Source organism: Sylvia atricapilla, chromosome 2 (genome assembly GCF_009819655.1).
Source record: "Sylvia atricapilla isolate bSylAtr1 chromosome 2, bSylAtr1.pri, whole genome shotgun sequence".
NCBI lineage: Eukaryota > Metazoa > Chordata > Aves > Passeriformes > Sylviidae > Sylvia > Sylvia atricapilla.
The window spans coordinates 104,618,983-104,637,559 of record NC_089141.1 but is presented as its reverse complement, the minus strand read 5'-3'; the positions used below and the strand labels follow the sequence as shown (position 1 = coordinate 104,637,559).

At 41.9% G+C, this 18,577-nt stretch overlaps 1 protein-coding gene and 1 pseudogene across 3 annotated transcripts in view; one reads left to right on the top strand and one right to left on the bottom strand.

The window, feature by feature from the left end:
* The first annotated feature begins 3,085 nt into the window (after positions 1-3,085).
* LOC136375184 (pre-mRNA-splicing factor 38A pseudogene) lies at positions 3,086-3,703 on the top strand (annotated as a pseudogene).
* A 12,198-nt stretch (positions 3,704-15,901) lies between these two features.
* GK (glycerol kinase) overlaps positions 15,902-18,577 on the bottom strand; it is a 35,122-nt gene continuing 32,446 nt past the window's right edge. For all 3 annotated transcript variants that reach the window (XM_066314007.1, XM_066314010.1, XM_066314009.1), the window contains one exon: positions 15,902-18,295. In XM_066314007.1, the coding sequence (XP_066170104.1) occupies positions 18,288-18,295 (8 nt within the window). In that variant the 3' untranslated portion in view covers positions 15,902-18,287. The remainder of the gene's footprint in view (positions 18,296-18,577) is intronic.

Genomic DNA, 18,577 nt, shown 5'->3' with positions numbered 1-18,577 from the left:
ACTGAGATTTCCCCTACTTCTATTTGATCTGTCTATTTTTACCTGTCTCCTGAAAGGGCTTAAGACGCTGCTGTACTGGATCTGCATATTCATTGTTCTCATTCATCAAGGAGCTCAGACCTCCTGCCCCTCCTGAGGAGAAGGAGGAAGCAAGCAAATTGTTCAAAGCTGATTTTTTATTCTGGAAACACACACCTACTTCTTTCTCACTGAAGGTGATGATAATGTTAAAATACAGTAAAATCCTTTTCTGAATGAAGACATTTCCCTGGATCAGAGCTATTACATCCAGCACTTTGTCCTGATGGGTTTTTTTGGTTTTGTTTGGGTTTTTTTTTTTTGGTGGGTTGTTTTGTTGGGTTTTTTGGGTTGCTTTGTTTTTGTTTTGTTGGGGTTTTTTTTGTTTTTTTTTTTTTTCATTTGCCTGCCCTTAAAGAATAAATGCACTGTCAGGGAAAACTAAAATCCTTTTCTGTCCTTCAGCTAAAAGATGGGAAAGCACAAGATGAAATACAACAAAAGTAATGACTAGACATCTTTTGATTTGCATATATTTATTTAACTTAAATCATGATTAAATTATAAATAAAATAATGATAAACTATTCCTTTATAGGTTTCTTTTTATGATGTTCTTAAGCTATCAAATGGCATCAATGGTTTTGTTTAGTTGCAAAATCAAATTTCAAATATAGATACAGTAGCAGATACCAACAAATAGATGCCTTTGCTTTAAACTCCAGCTTTAATCATAGAAAAGATGGATCAATATTTCACTGCTGGGGGAAAGGAGCTTATAAATTGTCAGGAAATCTTTGATGTATCTTGTAGAACTTAAAGTCATGGATTCATAGAATGGTTTAGGTTGGAAGGGGCCTTAAAGGTTATCCACTTCCGACTTTCCTGCCCTGGGCAGGGACACCTTTCACTATCTCAGGTTGCTCACGGCCCCATCCAGTCTGGCCTTGGACACTTCCAGGGATGGGGCACCCACAGCTTCTCTGGAAAACCTGTGTCAGGACCTCACCAGCCTCTCAGGGAAGAATCTCTTCCTAAAATTTGCTCTAAACCTGCCTTTTTTCTCTTTAAAACCATTGCCCTTTGTCCTGTTTCTCTGCCCCCTTATAAAAAGTTCCTCCCCCTCGTTTTCATAAGCCCACTTCAGATAACTGGAATGCCACACTGAAGTCTCCCTGATCCTTTTCTTTTCCAGGCTGAAAAGCCAATAACGTTCCTTCTCTTAAAATCAAAGTAAAATTTTGTGTGTTGCATTTACTAAGAACACAGCAAGCAACAATTTTCCCTGAACAAGTTAATATAAGAATAGAACTGTTATAAATAACGACTCTAATTTCATAAAAGAATGCCAATTGATTGATAAAATTTTGCAAAATAGAGTTTTATGGGAAAAGCCAAAATCAATCAGACAGCATGGACCCTGGGATCAGTGCTGGGTGAACCTCAGATTCGACAGCATGCCATGTCCTCCCTGGTTCACAAATTCTGCCCGTGCACAATCCAGTTTTATAGAGTTTTTCTTGCTCGAGGCAAAAGTTGCCTCACCCCATTGTCCACTCTGTGGGTGTTTCAAAATCACATTTCTTTTTTTTCCCCTCTGCTGGTTTGGTGAATGGTTTTCTGGGCCGTGTTGGGACTTCTGATTGGATTTTTGAGAACTTGGCATACACACGCCCACTGGTTCCATGTAGATAAGATCCCAGTCAGGTGATGATCACCGGGTCATAAGTAATCCCATCTCAGGAGAAGGCCCATCTCCTTCAGGAGACTCCTTTTCTTCTCCAGAAGTGATTCTCCTATTCCTGGAAACGACTTATAGTTGCACCATACTTATTTCAAGGAGGCAGAGGCATTTGATACAGTGTACGTTTTATACAGGATATTTATCTAAAAAGAACGAATTATATGATTATAAAAGAACTATTGTCCAATGAATGAAGGATTTGTAGCATTGTTTGAGGCTTGTGCTTGGGCAGGAGCAGGGTAAATCCTGTGTGCACCACTGTTGTGGGAGGCCCATGTCGGGCAGAAAGGTGACTGTGGAGTGAGGGATTGACAGCTGCTTCTTCATTTCAGTCACTAGACCATCATCATCCTCCCACCAGCAGCCCTCAACTCTGCTTTACCAACAAGCAGATGGTGGAATGGGGTGTGTACACACCCTCACCAGTGACACACTCCACCCAGCTGTCCTCAGCCTGCTGAAGCCTGTAGGATGAGCCTGTGGCCAGTGCATAGGATTTTCTGGGAACAGAGCTACGAAAACCTCCAGTGAGTAGTCTTCTCACTTCTATTTCTGTTCTCTGCACTTAATCTATTGTTTAGTGTGCTGCCTGTAATCAAACTATGGCTTCTACCCCGACTGCATTATTCCTAAGAACTCTTAATGGTGGTTCTCAGCAGGCAGCAGGGTGTCAGGTAAGGGAAAGAGGCAAAGCCTGGAGCAGGGCAGCCTTTCTTTGTCTTCACAAATTGATTCAGTTGTGAAAGCTACACCCAGCCCGAGGGGCTCATCTCTGCCAATGGCCCAAAGGGCCAAGGGCAGCTGTAACCACTTGGGCCATGAAAGAGTCCTCAAAATACCCTGTGTTTCAGAGGATTGCATCATTCCATTGCAAAAGTTCCTGTCCTGGGGGAGATAGATACTCAACCTTCCTGCCTGGATTTGACCGTATATAATCTGGGCACTTTGGGGACTTGGAACAGCCACCACTGGGCAGATCCAGAGGAGGACCAGACCTTCCACAAGAGGAGCACTGCTTTTAACACTGCAATCATTGCTTCAATAGTTCTGCAGCCACCACTCTGGCCACCATCTCTCCTGCTGGCTTGCTTTCAAACCAGCCAAGCCAGAGGGGAAAGGAAATAAAGCAAAAGGCACCACATCCACACAAACCATCACTGAGCCAGGACAGCCTGAGCCGGTGGCAGTCGCCCCTGTTCTGAAAAGGTAACCCAAGCTTGGATCAGCCTGCGCAGGGACTGAGGAGGAGACAGAAGGCCCCTCATGGAAGAGGAGGGGAGTTGAAGCTGCTGTGATGCAGCTGCAGGGCTGTCCAGCACCCACCATGGCCACCATGGTGAAGGACACGCTCAGCAGCCATGGCACCAACCCACAGAACCTGGAGGAGAAGGTCTTCCACACCCCCATCTACCAGTCCAAGTACCAGAAGGAGGAGAGTTTTGGCTGAGCTGGTGCTGGACAAGGCCATGGAGCTGAAGTATATGGGAGGTGTCTGTGTATGGAGGGAACATTAAACCCACACCCTTCTTGTGCCTGATGCTGAAAATGCCACAGGTCCAGCCCAAGAAGGACATCATCATGGAGCTCATAAGGAATGAGGACTTTAAGTATGTCCGAGTGCTTGGAGTGCTGTACTTGAGGCTGACTGGCACTGTACAATGACTGTTGGAAAATAAAATGTCAGAACAGATGTGGGGAATTTGAGCTGATGCACATGGATGAATTTTTTGTCGAGCTGCTCCATGTATGCCATATCATCCTACCTCAGCTGCAGAAATGGTTTGTTCTGGAAGGAGCTGAGCAACTTCAGCCTTGTGTTAGTGCTCTGGAAGAAGAGATGGATGATGCAGAATGCAGTGAGGAAGATGAGCACAAGCCGTAGGAGGAACGACTGAGGGAGCTGGGGTTGTTTAGCCTGGAGAAAAAGGAGACTCAGAGGTAACCTGATCACTCTCCACAACCCCCTGAAGGTTGGCTGTGCTCAGGTGAGGTTGGTCTCTTTCTCCAGGCAGCAGCTGACAGAACGAGAGGACACAGTCTCAGGCTGTGCCAAGGAAATCATAGGCTGGATATAAGGAAAAAGTCTTTTACAGAAAGGTTAATAAAGTATTGGAATGGTCTGCCTGGGGAGGTGGTGGATTCACCATCTCTGGATGTGTTTAAGAAAAGACTGGATGTGGCACTCGGTGCCATGGTTTAGTTGAGGTTAGGGTTGGGTTGGACTTGACTTGGAGGTCTTTCCAACCTAATGATTCTGTGAAAAGCTGGAATGAATCTTGGTGGCTGCAAGAAGACACAGCTGCTCTCCAAAGTGAAGCAGCCCCTCAGTGTCCTAGGAGAGGCACGGCAGCAAAATCCCAAGATGGCACCAGAGCAGGTCCCAGGAGAGGCAGCACAGATCAAAATCTAAATCTCCAGCACATCATCATAATCACAGACACATTCAGTGTGACATTCCCTGCCCTGGGGGAGGTACTCAGCCTTCCTGCCTGACTCTGACCATGTATTATCTGGGTGCTTTGGGGGCTTGGAACAGCCACAAGCACTGGACAGATCCAGAGGAGGACCCAAACTTCCACAGAAGGACCAGTCCTTCCACAGGACTACTGCTTTCAACAAGACTGCTACTGGTGATTGAGAGAGAGATGGGGAAGGCTCACTGGTGATCAGAATCCGTTTTTCACCGTGAGCTACATATGCTTATATACTACTCTAGGAAGGCTAGTAATTTTTTACTATAATGATTAGGTTAAACATCACACAAACAAACTTATACATTTTGCAACATCTTTTGTTTGCAGAGGTTGATTCAATCTTCTTTTCCTGTTGCCAGTCTTCCTCCAATATTCTTGTAATCTTTAAAGCTCTGTTTGTTCTTGCCAAGGCATCTTGGTTATCAAACTGGCAATGCTAATTAAATCCACATCCTATGACCACAGACTGCAACCATTGCTTCACCAGGACTGCAGCCACTGCTTAATCAGACTGTGGCCACCACCCTTACCCTGATTAGGGTGCCAGGCTGCACTCTGACTTTGTGGATTTAAACCAGCTTTTCTCTATCATTGCATTTATTGTAATGTTATTATATTGTAATGCTGACCTACAGTTTCTCTCAAGGTATTTGTGTGGGGTCCATTTCTCCCACAGGTTTGCTTTCAAACCAGCACACCTAAAAATATATATATATATGTCCTTGGGTACTGCCAAGCTGCTCCTACTACTGAGGAAAATAAGGAGAAGACAGCCTATCTTGATTCCCACTCACAGCCTTGGTAACTACTGGGGTACATTTCATTAGATCTGCTCATGGCCCAGTCCATGTGCCCACATTCCCAAAACTTCCTCACTTATCCTCACTTTCTCAAATGATATTTCAGTGTTTGAAAATGAGCAAAGAAGTTATTCAGACACAATTTGGGTTACTCATGAGCAAAGATGACTTGAGGAAATCCCAAAGACATTTAGAGACCCAGTCAACAGCTCAGTACAAAATATTTACCCTGAAGGAGCTACATAAACGTCACTTGGGTGATTTTAAATGACTATTCAGGGCTTGGGATAGAAATGTTCTCAGCAAAAGTTTTTTTTCTAACTAGCAATTAAATTCTGGGGTTTTAACTGCCTTTGGGGTGTTTTAGACAAGCTTTGCTCATTAGCCCCATCAGGAGCAGCAGGAACAGAACAAAGGTTATTTTGAAACTGAAATGATCATGCAAAGAAAAAGCATATTGGCTCAAAACTTAATCTGGAACTGATGGCTCATCACAGTTAATAGGTAATAGATCTGTGACAGAATATAAATAATACAAGTCCCACCATGCACTCTGGAAAGCACAATAATTGCCAGGAGTTTATGTATTCATCGACCTACTCACATTTTGATTTCAGAATAATTTGTGAACTTCTCGCATTCTAATAAGGAACTGCTGTATTCACTTTTCTGTGAATCAGAAAAAATATATCAAACTGCAATTTTTCAATGATTCATCACATTACAGATCCAATCCTAAAAAGCAGAAAATACCATCTAATTTTAAAAGAGAGTCAAAAATAAAAATCACCTATTTAACATATTACAACTATGTGAAGCAGTATAACTAAGATTTTCTTTCAAGATCTTCAAAGGAAGGCAACAGAAAAATAATAAACTTCAAATTGAATAACCCTGACATACTCACACTACGTCACAGAGAAAAAGAAAAGATACATAAAAAGAAGATAATCCCTTGAATCCCAACAGACCTTCTATCTGAGAACTGTCTTCCAAAGTCCAATTAGAGGACACAAATATGCTTCTAAGTCCAACAAAAGAAACACTACATGATCTGAAAATAGAATTATATTATCTTCTCCTTGAAGCCTGAGAAGAGGTGAAAAATAGAAACTAAAATACATACATATGCACATAATTATACCTGCAACCAATATCTTTAATCCAGAACTCTAAGCAATGAATATTAAGATAATTAAAGTTAACAAAGGTAATCCCTGTAAGTGGAAAAGTGATCCGTAGGGAAGGAGAAAACAGAAAAGAACAAAAACAACCAGAACAAAACAAACCAGAACAAAACAAAACAAACCCAAAAAACAAACAGTGACTGAAAAACCAGTTGTAGTCCCCTAGAGGAAGAGAATAAACCCTTAGTCCTGCTTGTGTTCCTTAGGATATGCACCTACCTCATTTGGTAAATGCACCACTCCTGGGGCAATGTTGAGACCTCATGGCTTTCCTCACCAGTTAAAGGCTGGCAGTAACAGATGAGCTGGTGGCAGTGATAAACATCCACCCCCATCCCTCTGGGATGAGCAATTTATTAATTAAGAGCTTTACCTTCCACCACAGAACTACAGCCATATCACTGAAACCTGTAAATATCACTGAAAGCTGTAAATAATTAAATGCCACGGGCTGTGGCTCATTTATTGATCATCCAGGAGTGCCTCCAGGGCTTTTCCTGATGCATAAAGCAAAGAGCAGCAGGGTCTCCTATTGTCGAAGGAATGAGCAGTAACCAGGAGAAAAGCATGCACCAGATGAAGGAGTATGGGAGAAGAGGGAAGTTCTTTAATATAAGACTGGGCACAGTAATACCCAGATAACGCTGGATCCTGGCCATGGGGGGAACAAATAGAAACAGGCTGACACTTCTTCTGTTTAGTGACCTTTTTCAGACCTATCCTTAAGGATGACATCTTGTCTCTGACTGGAGCTAACCCTGCAAAATCTGGTCTTCAGCTATTGGACTGCCCCAAAGAAATCCCTCTTTTGCTTGACAACTCCTTCCTGGGGAGAGCAACAAGCAGCAGCTGCTGCAAAAGGCAGAGCCTTTCCCTTTCTTATTTCTCAGAAACCATCAACATTTCTTTCTCTGCAAAGACAAGCATAAGAAAGTAATAGAGACGGAGACTGGGCCACATAAAACCCCATTTCTGTTTGTCCTTCCTCCTGCCAATGGATCACAGAAAGGAAGACAAACAGATTTGGGATTAGAGGAGGAAAATGTCTCCTTGGCTGTGCAGCACACAGCCTGCCTTCTGCTCCAGCTGTGGCTTTGGGGCAGGGCAAGGGGACTGCAAGGCTCTCCAGAGCAGAATGCACAGAGGGCTGCAGCCCCCATTGTGGAGACAAGAGTCATTGATGGAAACAGAGGGAACATAATAGAAGTTTGTCCTTTTGATATCCAAGTTACAGCTCCACTTGTGAAGGAGTCAGGAGTGAGGGGATTTGATGTAGAAGAGCTTCTCACATTTTTTGTGAGGTGGCTTGGACAATGAAAGAAACACAACCCAGAGGAAAAGCAAATCTGCTGAGCACTACCCACCAGTGTCTTGCTTGACAAGGTACAGAAGGAAACCTCCAAAATCCAGCTTCATTTTGCCACAAGCTGTAATTGGGAGTCAGTTAAGTGAGAAGAGGGGAAATAAAGCTATGGCTCTGAAAAGGAGGCAGAATGGAGGAGGAGGTGAAATGGAAGTGATGAAAGCACCACCTCCACTTTCAAGCCATTAATGATACCCAGCTGTTTTTCACCACTGAGAATATTACTTTCCTCCCTCTGAAAGTTAAGTTAATGCATTCTATCAAACAGGAAAGAGTTTGAAGTGAGTAATAGCCACTCTTGTGCAGAGAGGTTTTGGCATGGTGTTTTCATCCTTCTTCCTACTCTATCAGCAAAGCAGCAGAGAAAGCCATATTGAGTAGCTTTACACAATTAATGTAATTTGTACGCTAGCATTTTCATTAAAATCCTTTTGCCAAGATTTAATTTCCTTTTACATACTGAAATAAGTTTTAATTAAAACTTTTGTAGTGCTTTCAGTCCACTTCCTTTACACAATTTATCTGATAAATTTGATAAACCTGAGCAATTGCAGTACTCTGGAGTATTAAATTTGCTTTATTTTTGTCAAAGACCCTGGAGGTTTCTAAATGTCACCTGGGCAAAGCTGACATGATGTGAATGGCTGAGTGGGAGCTGCCTGTGGCAGCTTAGACCATCCTGGCTAAGGACTTGGTTTTTGACCAGACTACACCTTTCTGTTTAGGTCCTGCTGACACCTTTGAGAGTGACAGCCCTTAGCACAAGAATCCTGGTGTGACCCCAGTGAGTTATTCAGTCCTATTACAAACTCAGACTTACATTACAAACTCAAACCTTACTGCCTTTGAAGGTCCAAAATCCTTCCTCAGAGATCCTGAAGTCCTCCCAAAGTACAGCTTGTGGTGCACACTGGGCATGAGTTCAGGGCCAGCTGCTGGTCCCACTACTGTTAGTCTTATATCGAGTCATTTAAACAGGGTGTGCCCACATCAAAATAGTCAGTGCATGAAGAGAAGAGAAATGAATGAAGGAAGGTGAGTGGATGAGGATGCCAGGATGGATGATGCCAGGTTGTTGCCTGACAGATCCAGCCACAGGGCACTGACACAAAGCCAGTGGTGTTTGCCCACCTCCTGACAATGGTGTTAAACACTTCTCCATATCCATCCAACAAGGACCTGCACAGGGACAAATGTAATCTCACCAACACACACCCACTGCCCAAAAAGATGGCTCAGATTTAATTGGCAGCAAGAATCTGCTTGGGTATGTGATGCAGAGGGTAAGAGAGCAAGGCTTAGTGTGCTGCCTGCACTCAGCTGGCTTTGTGAATAAACAAAGGACTTCGGTTTGTCAAACTGCCAAGTGAGCGCCTTTAATTATAAGTGAATTGAGCTTTCTTGAGAAATTAACACAGTCAACAAGTGTCTTTTCTTAAATTATAAACAGATGGTACTTTTCAGCAAAGGCAAAATGTGATTAAGAAAGCTCCTCTGTTCAGAAAATTTGTGCTTTAAACTTTTCATCAGTCAAAACTTCAGATTCAAAGCAGAACTTACCATAACCATGTGGACATATTTTGTTTTGTTTATATTGCAGTTTATAAATTGCACAATTATTTACTATTTCAAGTCACTTGTGGCATTAACTGAATGTTAACCCAGGTGGCACTAGCAAATAATGAAAATGTCGAAGAAGAAGAGCGAATATAGGCTTGTTGAAAATGAGCATAATAACATAATAAATATCTATGCAAATGACTTTTATGTATGAAATATGCTTTGCTAAATGATAAGCCCCACACATGGGGCCAGGAATGTACTTACTTGACTGATCAAGCAGTCAGTTAGATGTTTACAGTCAGGACCATATTTCCTAAACATCTGCTCTGGTAAGAAAATGACAGCGGTGACAAATCTATTTTTTGTCCTTCGGAAATTTCCACTGTGTGGGATGCTACCCAAACTCAATGAAAGGACAAATGAGGAATTGATCAATCTTACCTGTGCACACACCCAAAATGAAGGGATTCTGTCACTGGGGGCTTTTGTAAACTCTCACCAGTAATCCTTTTCTTGCAGATTTTGAAGTTTGTCTTCACTGAAGAAAGATTTTTCTTTCTTTTTCTTTTTTTTTTTTTTTTTTCTCTATTTGTTCATATTTGTTTAAATTAGAAGCATTATGTGACTTGCCCTGAAAAATGAGCTGTTTGAAATTGCTCTGGTAACAGCCTGGTTTAGTTCAGGCCCAAGATGCCAAGGGGAGCTCTGCAAAATGCAGAGAAACAAGACAGCAGTAGAGCAGTTTTGTGGTGCTGATACAGAGGTTTTAGATCAGTCCCCACCCCAATGCCCAAAAAGCCAGTGAGCGCACAGCAGTGCCATTATGTGTGGGGTGTGCAGGCACCACGGCAGAGCATCCTTCTGGCCATGGGCAGCCCAGCTCTGCTGGTCAAGGGCTGCTCTGTGAGCCTGGCTTCAGCACTGAGCCTGGGAAAGACAGGGAGTGTTTGGATTTATACCAATGTAGTGCAACAAACACTTATTTTCTCACTCCCAGAATTTCCAGAAGTGGTACTCTGTTCTTGACATGGTGTAAGCCAGACCTGTCAGAAATCCATGAGATACTACCCTGAACCCCAACAAACACTCAGTGTGTGGACTTTGGCAGAATTCTTGGTTAGCTCATCCCTCTGTACAGTGTTTCTGTCGAGCTGGAGCTACACGGCCATCCAGCGAGAGAAAGGATACATGATAAGGGTGGAAAAAGGAGTCCAAGGTCTGAAAATGTGCTTTGAAAGCAGGATCATACCTGGCATCTGTGTGTGATTCCATATACCCTAAGACATTATGTCAGTACAGAAGCAGGGTGAGGGGACAGATGGAGAAACCCTGGCTCCTTGTTCCTGCTCTGAAACAGGAATGCTTTTACTGACACCATGACCAGACAGAGTGATGGATAAGCAGACAGAGGGATAGATAAGCAAACCCAAAATAATAAACCAACAACTGCTAGCAGCTGTCTGAACATGTCTGTGTTGTTCATGGTGCCAGAAGAGATGAGAGAGAGGCACCTTGGAGGTGTGTCTGTAAAGGCTGTGGCTCAATGTAATTGCAGTCCAGTGTCTTATGCTCTACAAAAGCTCTGACTTCAAAATAAAAGAGAAACAAGAGATCCATGGATCTTACTTACATCCATTTTCTTCATTATGGAACACCAGTCATTTCAAAGTCTAGGCAGTGTCCAAAATGAAATACCCAAGAGAGAAAGAAATTACTACTTATACTTTAATGGATATGGATTACAAGGTCTCTGTGTAACCTTGGTGCTGGAACTTCCTGACTTTTAGGTGGAAATTCATAATATGAACAATCTTAAGGGAATATCTGTAAACAAGAATTACCACACCACTTATTTAAAATTTTATTATGAAAGCTCTCACTGTCTTTCCTAAGTGATTAGTACCACATGTTTAGTGCAAACTAGTTTGGCAGTCCTGATCTACAGTGTGCTGCCTGCATGCTGATGTTATCTTTGTTTCTATTGTAAGGTAGTACAGCTGTGACTCATGTTTCTGCATAAATATTTAAATTATGATTTCAACATTTTCACTTTGACAATACCGTGCCAAATGCTGCTATGATAGTTTCAACAGATTTTGAAAACCAAGTGGGAATAACTGATCTGCTTTCTTTAATGAAGCTATAAGGAACTCTTCCAATGATTTCAGATACATCAAGGATATTCTGTTCAAGCAGTGTCATCCTACTGTTATGATCTTTAACCATCCTGTGGCTTGTTACATTGATCTACTACTGTGTTACACTGTGTTCTGAACTGCTAAAATTCAGGTATGGCTTTTTTCCTACCTTTCCTGAGTTCTTACCTCACACACTGAATAATAAAACCCGACCTGCATATTCCAATATACACCGTAGCTCATCTGCACATCAATTGTGACTCAGTATTTCACATCCTCATGAATAAGCAAATAACCCTATTTCAAGATTAGCAAATAAAATCTTTCGGCACGATTATGTTTCATATAATTTAATAATTAATTATATTAACATAAATTGTGCTTAGCATTGCTCAACATTACTTAATGTTTCAACGTTTGACAAACCCTGCCTTGTATGCACTTGTTGTTGGTGTGATATCAGGAGTCAAGCAGGAAGTCTGGCAAGAGTTAAAGTAATGATGGCATGGTCCAAAATGTGTCACTGGGTATGGCAGCCCCTGACTTGAGCTGGAAGTTCATCAGGGAGCTGAAATCCAAAGCAAGACAAGGTGAAATTTGTTTTCTTTAAGGTTAATGTATTAGTGTCAAAGGATAGAGACATCATGTTGCACTTGAAGTGGTCTGCACCTTATAGAGGACTAGAGTCCACAAAAAAAATAGCTTGTGTTGGTGATACATGCCTATTTCCTGGTGGAGAGATTTAAAAATACATGAAGTTTAACAGAGAACAATATTATACTTATCATCTTGTATTTTGCTTCACAGTGACAACATGATTCTTGCATGCTCCAGATTCCCCCCTTTTCCTGGTTTTCCTTAAAAAAAAAAAAAAAAAAAAAAAAAAAAAAGGAGAATATCTGATGCCTCCAGTATCTCAACTGTATCTCAACTGTGAGATCTCTAAAAGCATTTTATTCCGTTAAAGCACCTTCTTCTGCTGAAGAGTAATTTCTTCAGAACTGTACAACTGAAAAATAAATTACCCTTGAGAAATCAAGGCTGACAAGCTGCACTGGTACATTCATTTCCCAAAAACGCTGTCCACAGAAGACTTGGAGTTAGGTTCTAGTTATAAGCTGATATATATTGAAGCAGTTTACATAGTTTTGCAGGTAGCCTTCCCTCACAGTGGGGCAGCACTGGGCTTTAGTGTTTGTGGAAGAAAGCAATTTTAATACTGAAATATCATGCAGGGAAGGGCATTAATATTTGTGTTATGTCTCCTCTCAAACTGACTCCTGCTGTTGAAGAGCAAGTAGTAATAACAAAGGGATTTCTGTACTCATAAAAGCTAAAGGCAAAGAGCTTATCAATCTGTATCAAACAATAAGCTCTGTGGGCAGTTTTTTAGCATTGGCTTCACCTGCAAGAAAACCTATGCAAGAAGGAGGGATAGGACTGAAAGCTTAGCAAAAATAAGTCTCTGAAGTGATATACCCCCAATTCTTGAAGCTGTTTAGGAAGCAGCAAAGAAAATGTGGGTGCTGTTAAGAACACTAACTCATCCTCTTGCCAAAACAAACTGAATACAACTGCAACTGGCTTTAGTGGTGGGAGGGAAAATGTTTGTTCTAGACCATGACAACTGATGGCCAGTGCCGTCTTGTCTGTTTTCTAGTTGCACAGGACCTAGGAACTGTGTCAGGTGATCAGGAAGCTAGAGCAGCTGGATCCTCTGTTCTTGAAGCACCCCATACCTGCAGAACTGAAGAGGAAACAATGGGAGATCCTTCCAGCTGAAGTGGATGTACTTTGAAGGATAGTCAGGGAAGGAACTCCTAGACCAGCAGCCATAGAGCTGAAGAAAAAAACAAAAACCAAAAAACAAACTACAGAAAAAAAAATTACTCCCAAACTGATATCTTCCCATTACAAAAACTTAAGGAACCCATACTTTCAGGTTTTGCTAACTGCAATGTCTTTGGAAACACATTATCCCATGCTTGCCTTCTAGGCTCCTTTGAACCACCTGGTGGTGTAATTGCCTATGAAAAATAGGGTGTTAGATTAAAGCAATCAGAAATCTGAAAAAGAATAATTTTACTTTAACTCCCACTGGAACTGCTTAAGAGAATGTCTCTCAGGACTAAACCAAGCAAGATAAGCAGCCCACACAGTCGGGTTGACTCTTCCAAAGCAAATACACAGGGTAACACAGTAAGGCTGCCAGCTGAAGAATGTTGAAATACAACAGTGGGTGACTGCTGGTTCATACAAACTGAACTGCTTTTATCCAATAAACCAGCACGGACTTTCCCCTAGCCTTTGTTCTGAGCTGGCCCAAGACTTCAGCCTGTGCTGGGGTTGAGCTGGGGCGATTCCAACCAGCCCCAGAGATGGACCAAGGCAGGAGGGCACCACTGTCTGGGCCAAGCCTCTGCCCAGAGCAGGGTCAGTGAGACCAGGGCAGTGTCCCATCAGGTTCTGAGTATCTTGGATGGAGATCCCACCATTTTGAGCTCCCTTGTGTGACCACCCTCAGAGTAAAACATGGTTTCCTTTTGTTCGAATGAGATTTCCTGTGCTCACTTATGTCCTTTGTTGTCCCTTGTTCTGTCACTGGGCACCACTGAGAAGGGTCTGGCTTTTAGTCCTTGTGTCAGGAATTTATATCTGAGCTCTCTCCAAGTTGAATATGCCTAGGTGTCTCAACTTCTCACCCATGACAAATGCTCTAACACTTCATCCGTCTTTGTGGCCTGTCACAGGTCTCCCTCTGTTATGTCTGTATCTCTCTTATCCCGGCAATCCCAGAGCAGGATGCAGCACTCCGGGTATCACAGAATCATGGACTGCTTTGGCCTGTAAGGGATCTTAAAGGTGATGTAGTTCCAGCTGCTCTGCCACAGGCAGTGGCATTTTATTTTCCACTTGAGCAGGTTGCTCAAAGTCCCATCTGACCTGGCCTCAAACATTTCTGGGGGTGGGGCACCCACAGCTCCCGTGGGCAGCAGCAGGTGTGTGTGAGCAGGGCAGAGTGAAGGGTCAGCTCCCCTGACCTGCTGCTGACACTCGGCCTGACCCAGCCTGAGGGGCTGTTGCCTTCTTGTTCAATTGCTGGAAACAAGGGCTCAACTTGGTGTCCACCAGGAACGCCCAGGACTGTCCTGCAGAGCTGCTTTCCAGAGGTTGATCCCTGGCCTGTCCCAGTGCAGGTGTTTACCCATCCTGGGGCACTTTTCTTTGCAGAGCTCTGCCAGGTCCCTGCCAGCCCATTCCTTCAGCCTGTAGAGATCCCTTAGGACAGCCCTCTGGACAAATTCAGCCCTGGGCCCTCTGGACAAATCATTCCAGCAATGCTCCTGCCCCACTTCCAGCTTTAGAGGGCTGCTTCGCATTTGCCCATCTTTATCTCCATGACTGATGAGTACTACTTCCATAAATTCCAGTATATATATATATATATATAGTAATTAGAAAAACATATATGTACATACAGCAATCATACTGGGTCCAGCTACAGCTCATAATGGGACAGCATTCCAATAGCTGATACAGATCTAGAGCTCTTTAGATGGGAAGATTAGAGCTTGGATGCTGACGTGGATATTAAGAAGCTTGCTTATACTGCACAGAGTTTCAGTAACAGACATTGTATGAGCTTTCACTGGAAAAAAATTGTAAGATTCAGAATCTAATTAAATTAATGAATTTCTATTCTCATAATATTCCAGCTTGATGAGTCATGAAATTTGAGTATGCTCTTGTGCAGGGCAGCTAAGGGCAAGGTTGCAATTCTGCCAGGTAAAAGGAAGACACTGGAGCCTCATGAGCAGAGAGAGAAGCCTGACATTGGGTGATAAGGTGTTACCTCAGGTTTGTGTGCTGATGTGAAATTTAAATGTATTTTTGTTTTCAGGCTGTGTGTCGATGTGTGTGTTGTTTGTTTCTGACACCACACCACTGATTTCCATATAGGAGACTAAGGATTGTAAAGACTAAGGATTTGTAAAGGCTGCAGATGAAGGCCATATCCTTGGATAATCACAGAGCACTGATGTGTAGAAGGCAGCTGGAAGCCACAGAGACAGAAAAAGAATCCTGCAGGTGCACTCTTTAAATGTACCTATCAGATACAACCCCATGCTCCTTTCTTAAAAAAAACAGAAGCACCTTCTCCTCCCAGCTACCACCCCCAGCAATGTTTGCTATTTCATGAACATTTCTCCCCACAGCTCACAAAGGCTTTTGAATCTTTTGAATCTGTAGCCATTGCCAGACTATGGTATAAGACCAAAACCTGTTTGGTGTATTGGCTCCAGCCCACCCTTGCATCAGACCTGTACTATGACCATGTTCCTTCCAGTCATTTTACTTGTGTTTTCCTGCTTTTTCCTGAATATGGAAGGATTTAAGGAATTGCGATTTCTAATCCAGTCCTTGAGTCCTTGCATCACTGAAGCAGCATGCAGAACTGCATGTATTTCACCTGTACATCTGAGCAACTTAAAGCATGTTTCAGAGAGGCTGCTTTATTGCTTTATATACATCGGTGTATACTCGTACCTCAGGTAAAAATATTACTGACAATGTGTTTGAAAGATGATGTGCAAGAATACAACGACACCTTACATCAATTCTTTTATGGTACTTTAATACCAAGTTAATGCATTTCTCAATTAAGAATTTATAACTGGTAATTCATAAAAAAAATAAATCACAGCTTCACAAAAAGCTAACTTTAACAGTTTGTCCCCTCCCCGCCAACAAGCAGTTTACAATATATTTCAACTATGTTGGTAGAAAGTTAACAGTGATGTGAAACTCTTAAAAAACATTTGCAACAGCAATTGAAAATAAATAATGATTCTTACTCAGTGAAAAATTAATAAGAATTGTGTTTCCCAGTAAAAGATAAGTCAGAAAAGCAGCAAAAATTCCCTCCTCCTACTTGTTAAGTACAAGCTTTCCCCCTGCCACATTTATCACTGGCAAAGGCAACACTTCAGCATTATTCGTTCACAGGTTCAGCACTTCAGTGGTTTTGGCAAGACTCAGAGGTCATATCAGAAGTCCAGAGTTTGAGGTGTGTGCTGCCCCTGCTCTCTGTGCTCCAGAGGCTGCTCCACTCCTCTTCCTCAGAGTACAGTGGGATCAGAAACAGCTCAGAGTAAAGGTAAAGCAGTATGAAAATTTTTCTGTGGGATCTTATTTTTTTTTTTCACTCTTTACCTCTCCAAACAAACTGAAACACCAGAAATTTTGGCTGTCACGCTTCACATGTGAGTATTTACAGGAGAGACAGGATTTAAATGATGCTGTTATATTTTCACTTGTGTACAAAATCCCTTCTCTCTGCTGAAGTTATACATGCAACCACAGGACGAAAATGTTCCTTCTCTATCTTCTAAGTTAAAAGTCACATTTTCAAAAGTCATTGCACTTGACAATAAAAAGGCAATTATTATGCATTTGATATTAAATATATTGTACAGACCTGAACTTCTGTGCAATTCATTGCTTTGAACATATATAACTCCTGTTAAAAACTAAGTCTCTAATCAAAGAAAAACTTCGTTAAAGACAAAATCTTTAAGAACAAATGCACACAAAAAACCTCTCCCTTTAACTCCTAGTGCATTTAAACGAATCTTTGAAATTCTCTGCGTTGTTCCCACATTTAACCTTGCTGCCATTCCATACTGATCCAACATCACTACACAGAACACCTTTTCCTTGACCTAACCAATAAGGCTGGCATTTGGGATGCTGTTGGTACAAACAAGAAAGCTGAAGATAATAATCTTATCTCACCCCTTTCATGTGGAAAATAAAAGATTTCAAAGTGGATGTGATTCAGTCATCACCACTGTCTGTAAATTCCAGCGGCCCACTTCAGGCCAGGGTTTGGATTGTCCCAGCATATTCTGCAACCACTTCCAGTTAAAACTATGGACATGGAAACTGAAAGGGAGTTTTTGGTCCCTGAGATATACTGAATGAATTCAAGAACTAAAGCACTGATATTTAGTTTGGAGTGGACCCTCTTTAATGAAAACTAAGTTAGCTTCAACTTTCTAAAGTTTAACAAACAGTCACTTAAGCAGGATGACAGGATATAGCAGTATTGGTCAAGAAAAGTGCACTGTACAGAGTAGTTGAAGAGTTGTCAGTTGCTGAGGACCAAGCAGCTGTCCTGTCAATATTATTCTGCATCCAACTTGTTTTTCCAAGCTAGCACAAAACCACGAGATGAAACATGGCCTTAACAAAAACACTATGTCTCTCATCTCTTTAAAGCAGAACTACAGGACCTTATGTCATAAATACTTACGATGGCCCAAGTACATGTGCCAGAGCCAAACCCAACTTTTTAACCTTGCAACTGAATGTACTAGCAATACTCTGTAGACCCTAGCAGCAAACTCCTCCTTGCCAAACCAGTGGCAATGTGTGCTATGGTATTCCATCTGGGCTAGTGTTTAAAAGGTTTGTACCATGGAGGGTGTTTTAGACCAGTGGCAACTGCAATAAAACATCTTTGGCAACCATTGGCGTATGAAATGTAATTCACAGCAGCTGGAAGAATTGTAAGATATTTATAAAGTTCCACAGTGCATCATTAACTTTCTGAAGTGTGCTGCATGAAGTACCAAACCCCTAAAAAGGACAGCTAAACATGTGCCATCATTACCTCAGAGACAGCAGTTTCTCTTCCATACCACTTTATCAGACAAAGCTAGGGCTTGTGAAATTTTAGAGAATGATGTGAGATAGTCCACACAAAGGCCTCCAGTGCATCTGGAGTTGATTTGGGTAAGGGAACAGAGTAATGAAGGGCTGAAGACTGAATTTGCAGTACACCACTGGGAAGTTATGCAGGGACAGGTGACAGATGGATTCATGAATAGATTGAACCACAAAAGTAGCAAAATCACATTGGTGGTGGAATCTCTTCAGACAACAAAACAAACCGAAACAAAAAAATCAGCTGCATCCAGTGAGTCCAATAAGTAGCTTCATTTACCTTAAATAAAAAAATGTGCATTAGGAACACAGAACTTACTCTAAAACATTAGTGACATTCTATAACACAGCTGAACTATAAGAGGAATTAAGTAAAACCAACGTTTGTTTTCAACTACTGCAATTATAAATTAGATGTGTCTTGTGACACCAGATAAGGCAGCTCTTAAGTGTGTAGGATGTGCACAGTAGGGGAGCAGAGACCACACTACTAAGATGGGTAAATTTTTAACAAGTAGAAGAATTGAAATAAGGTAATTTAAGCTTATTATCTTCTAAATAT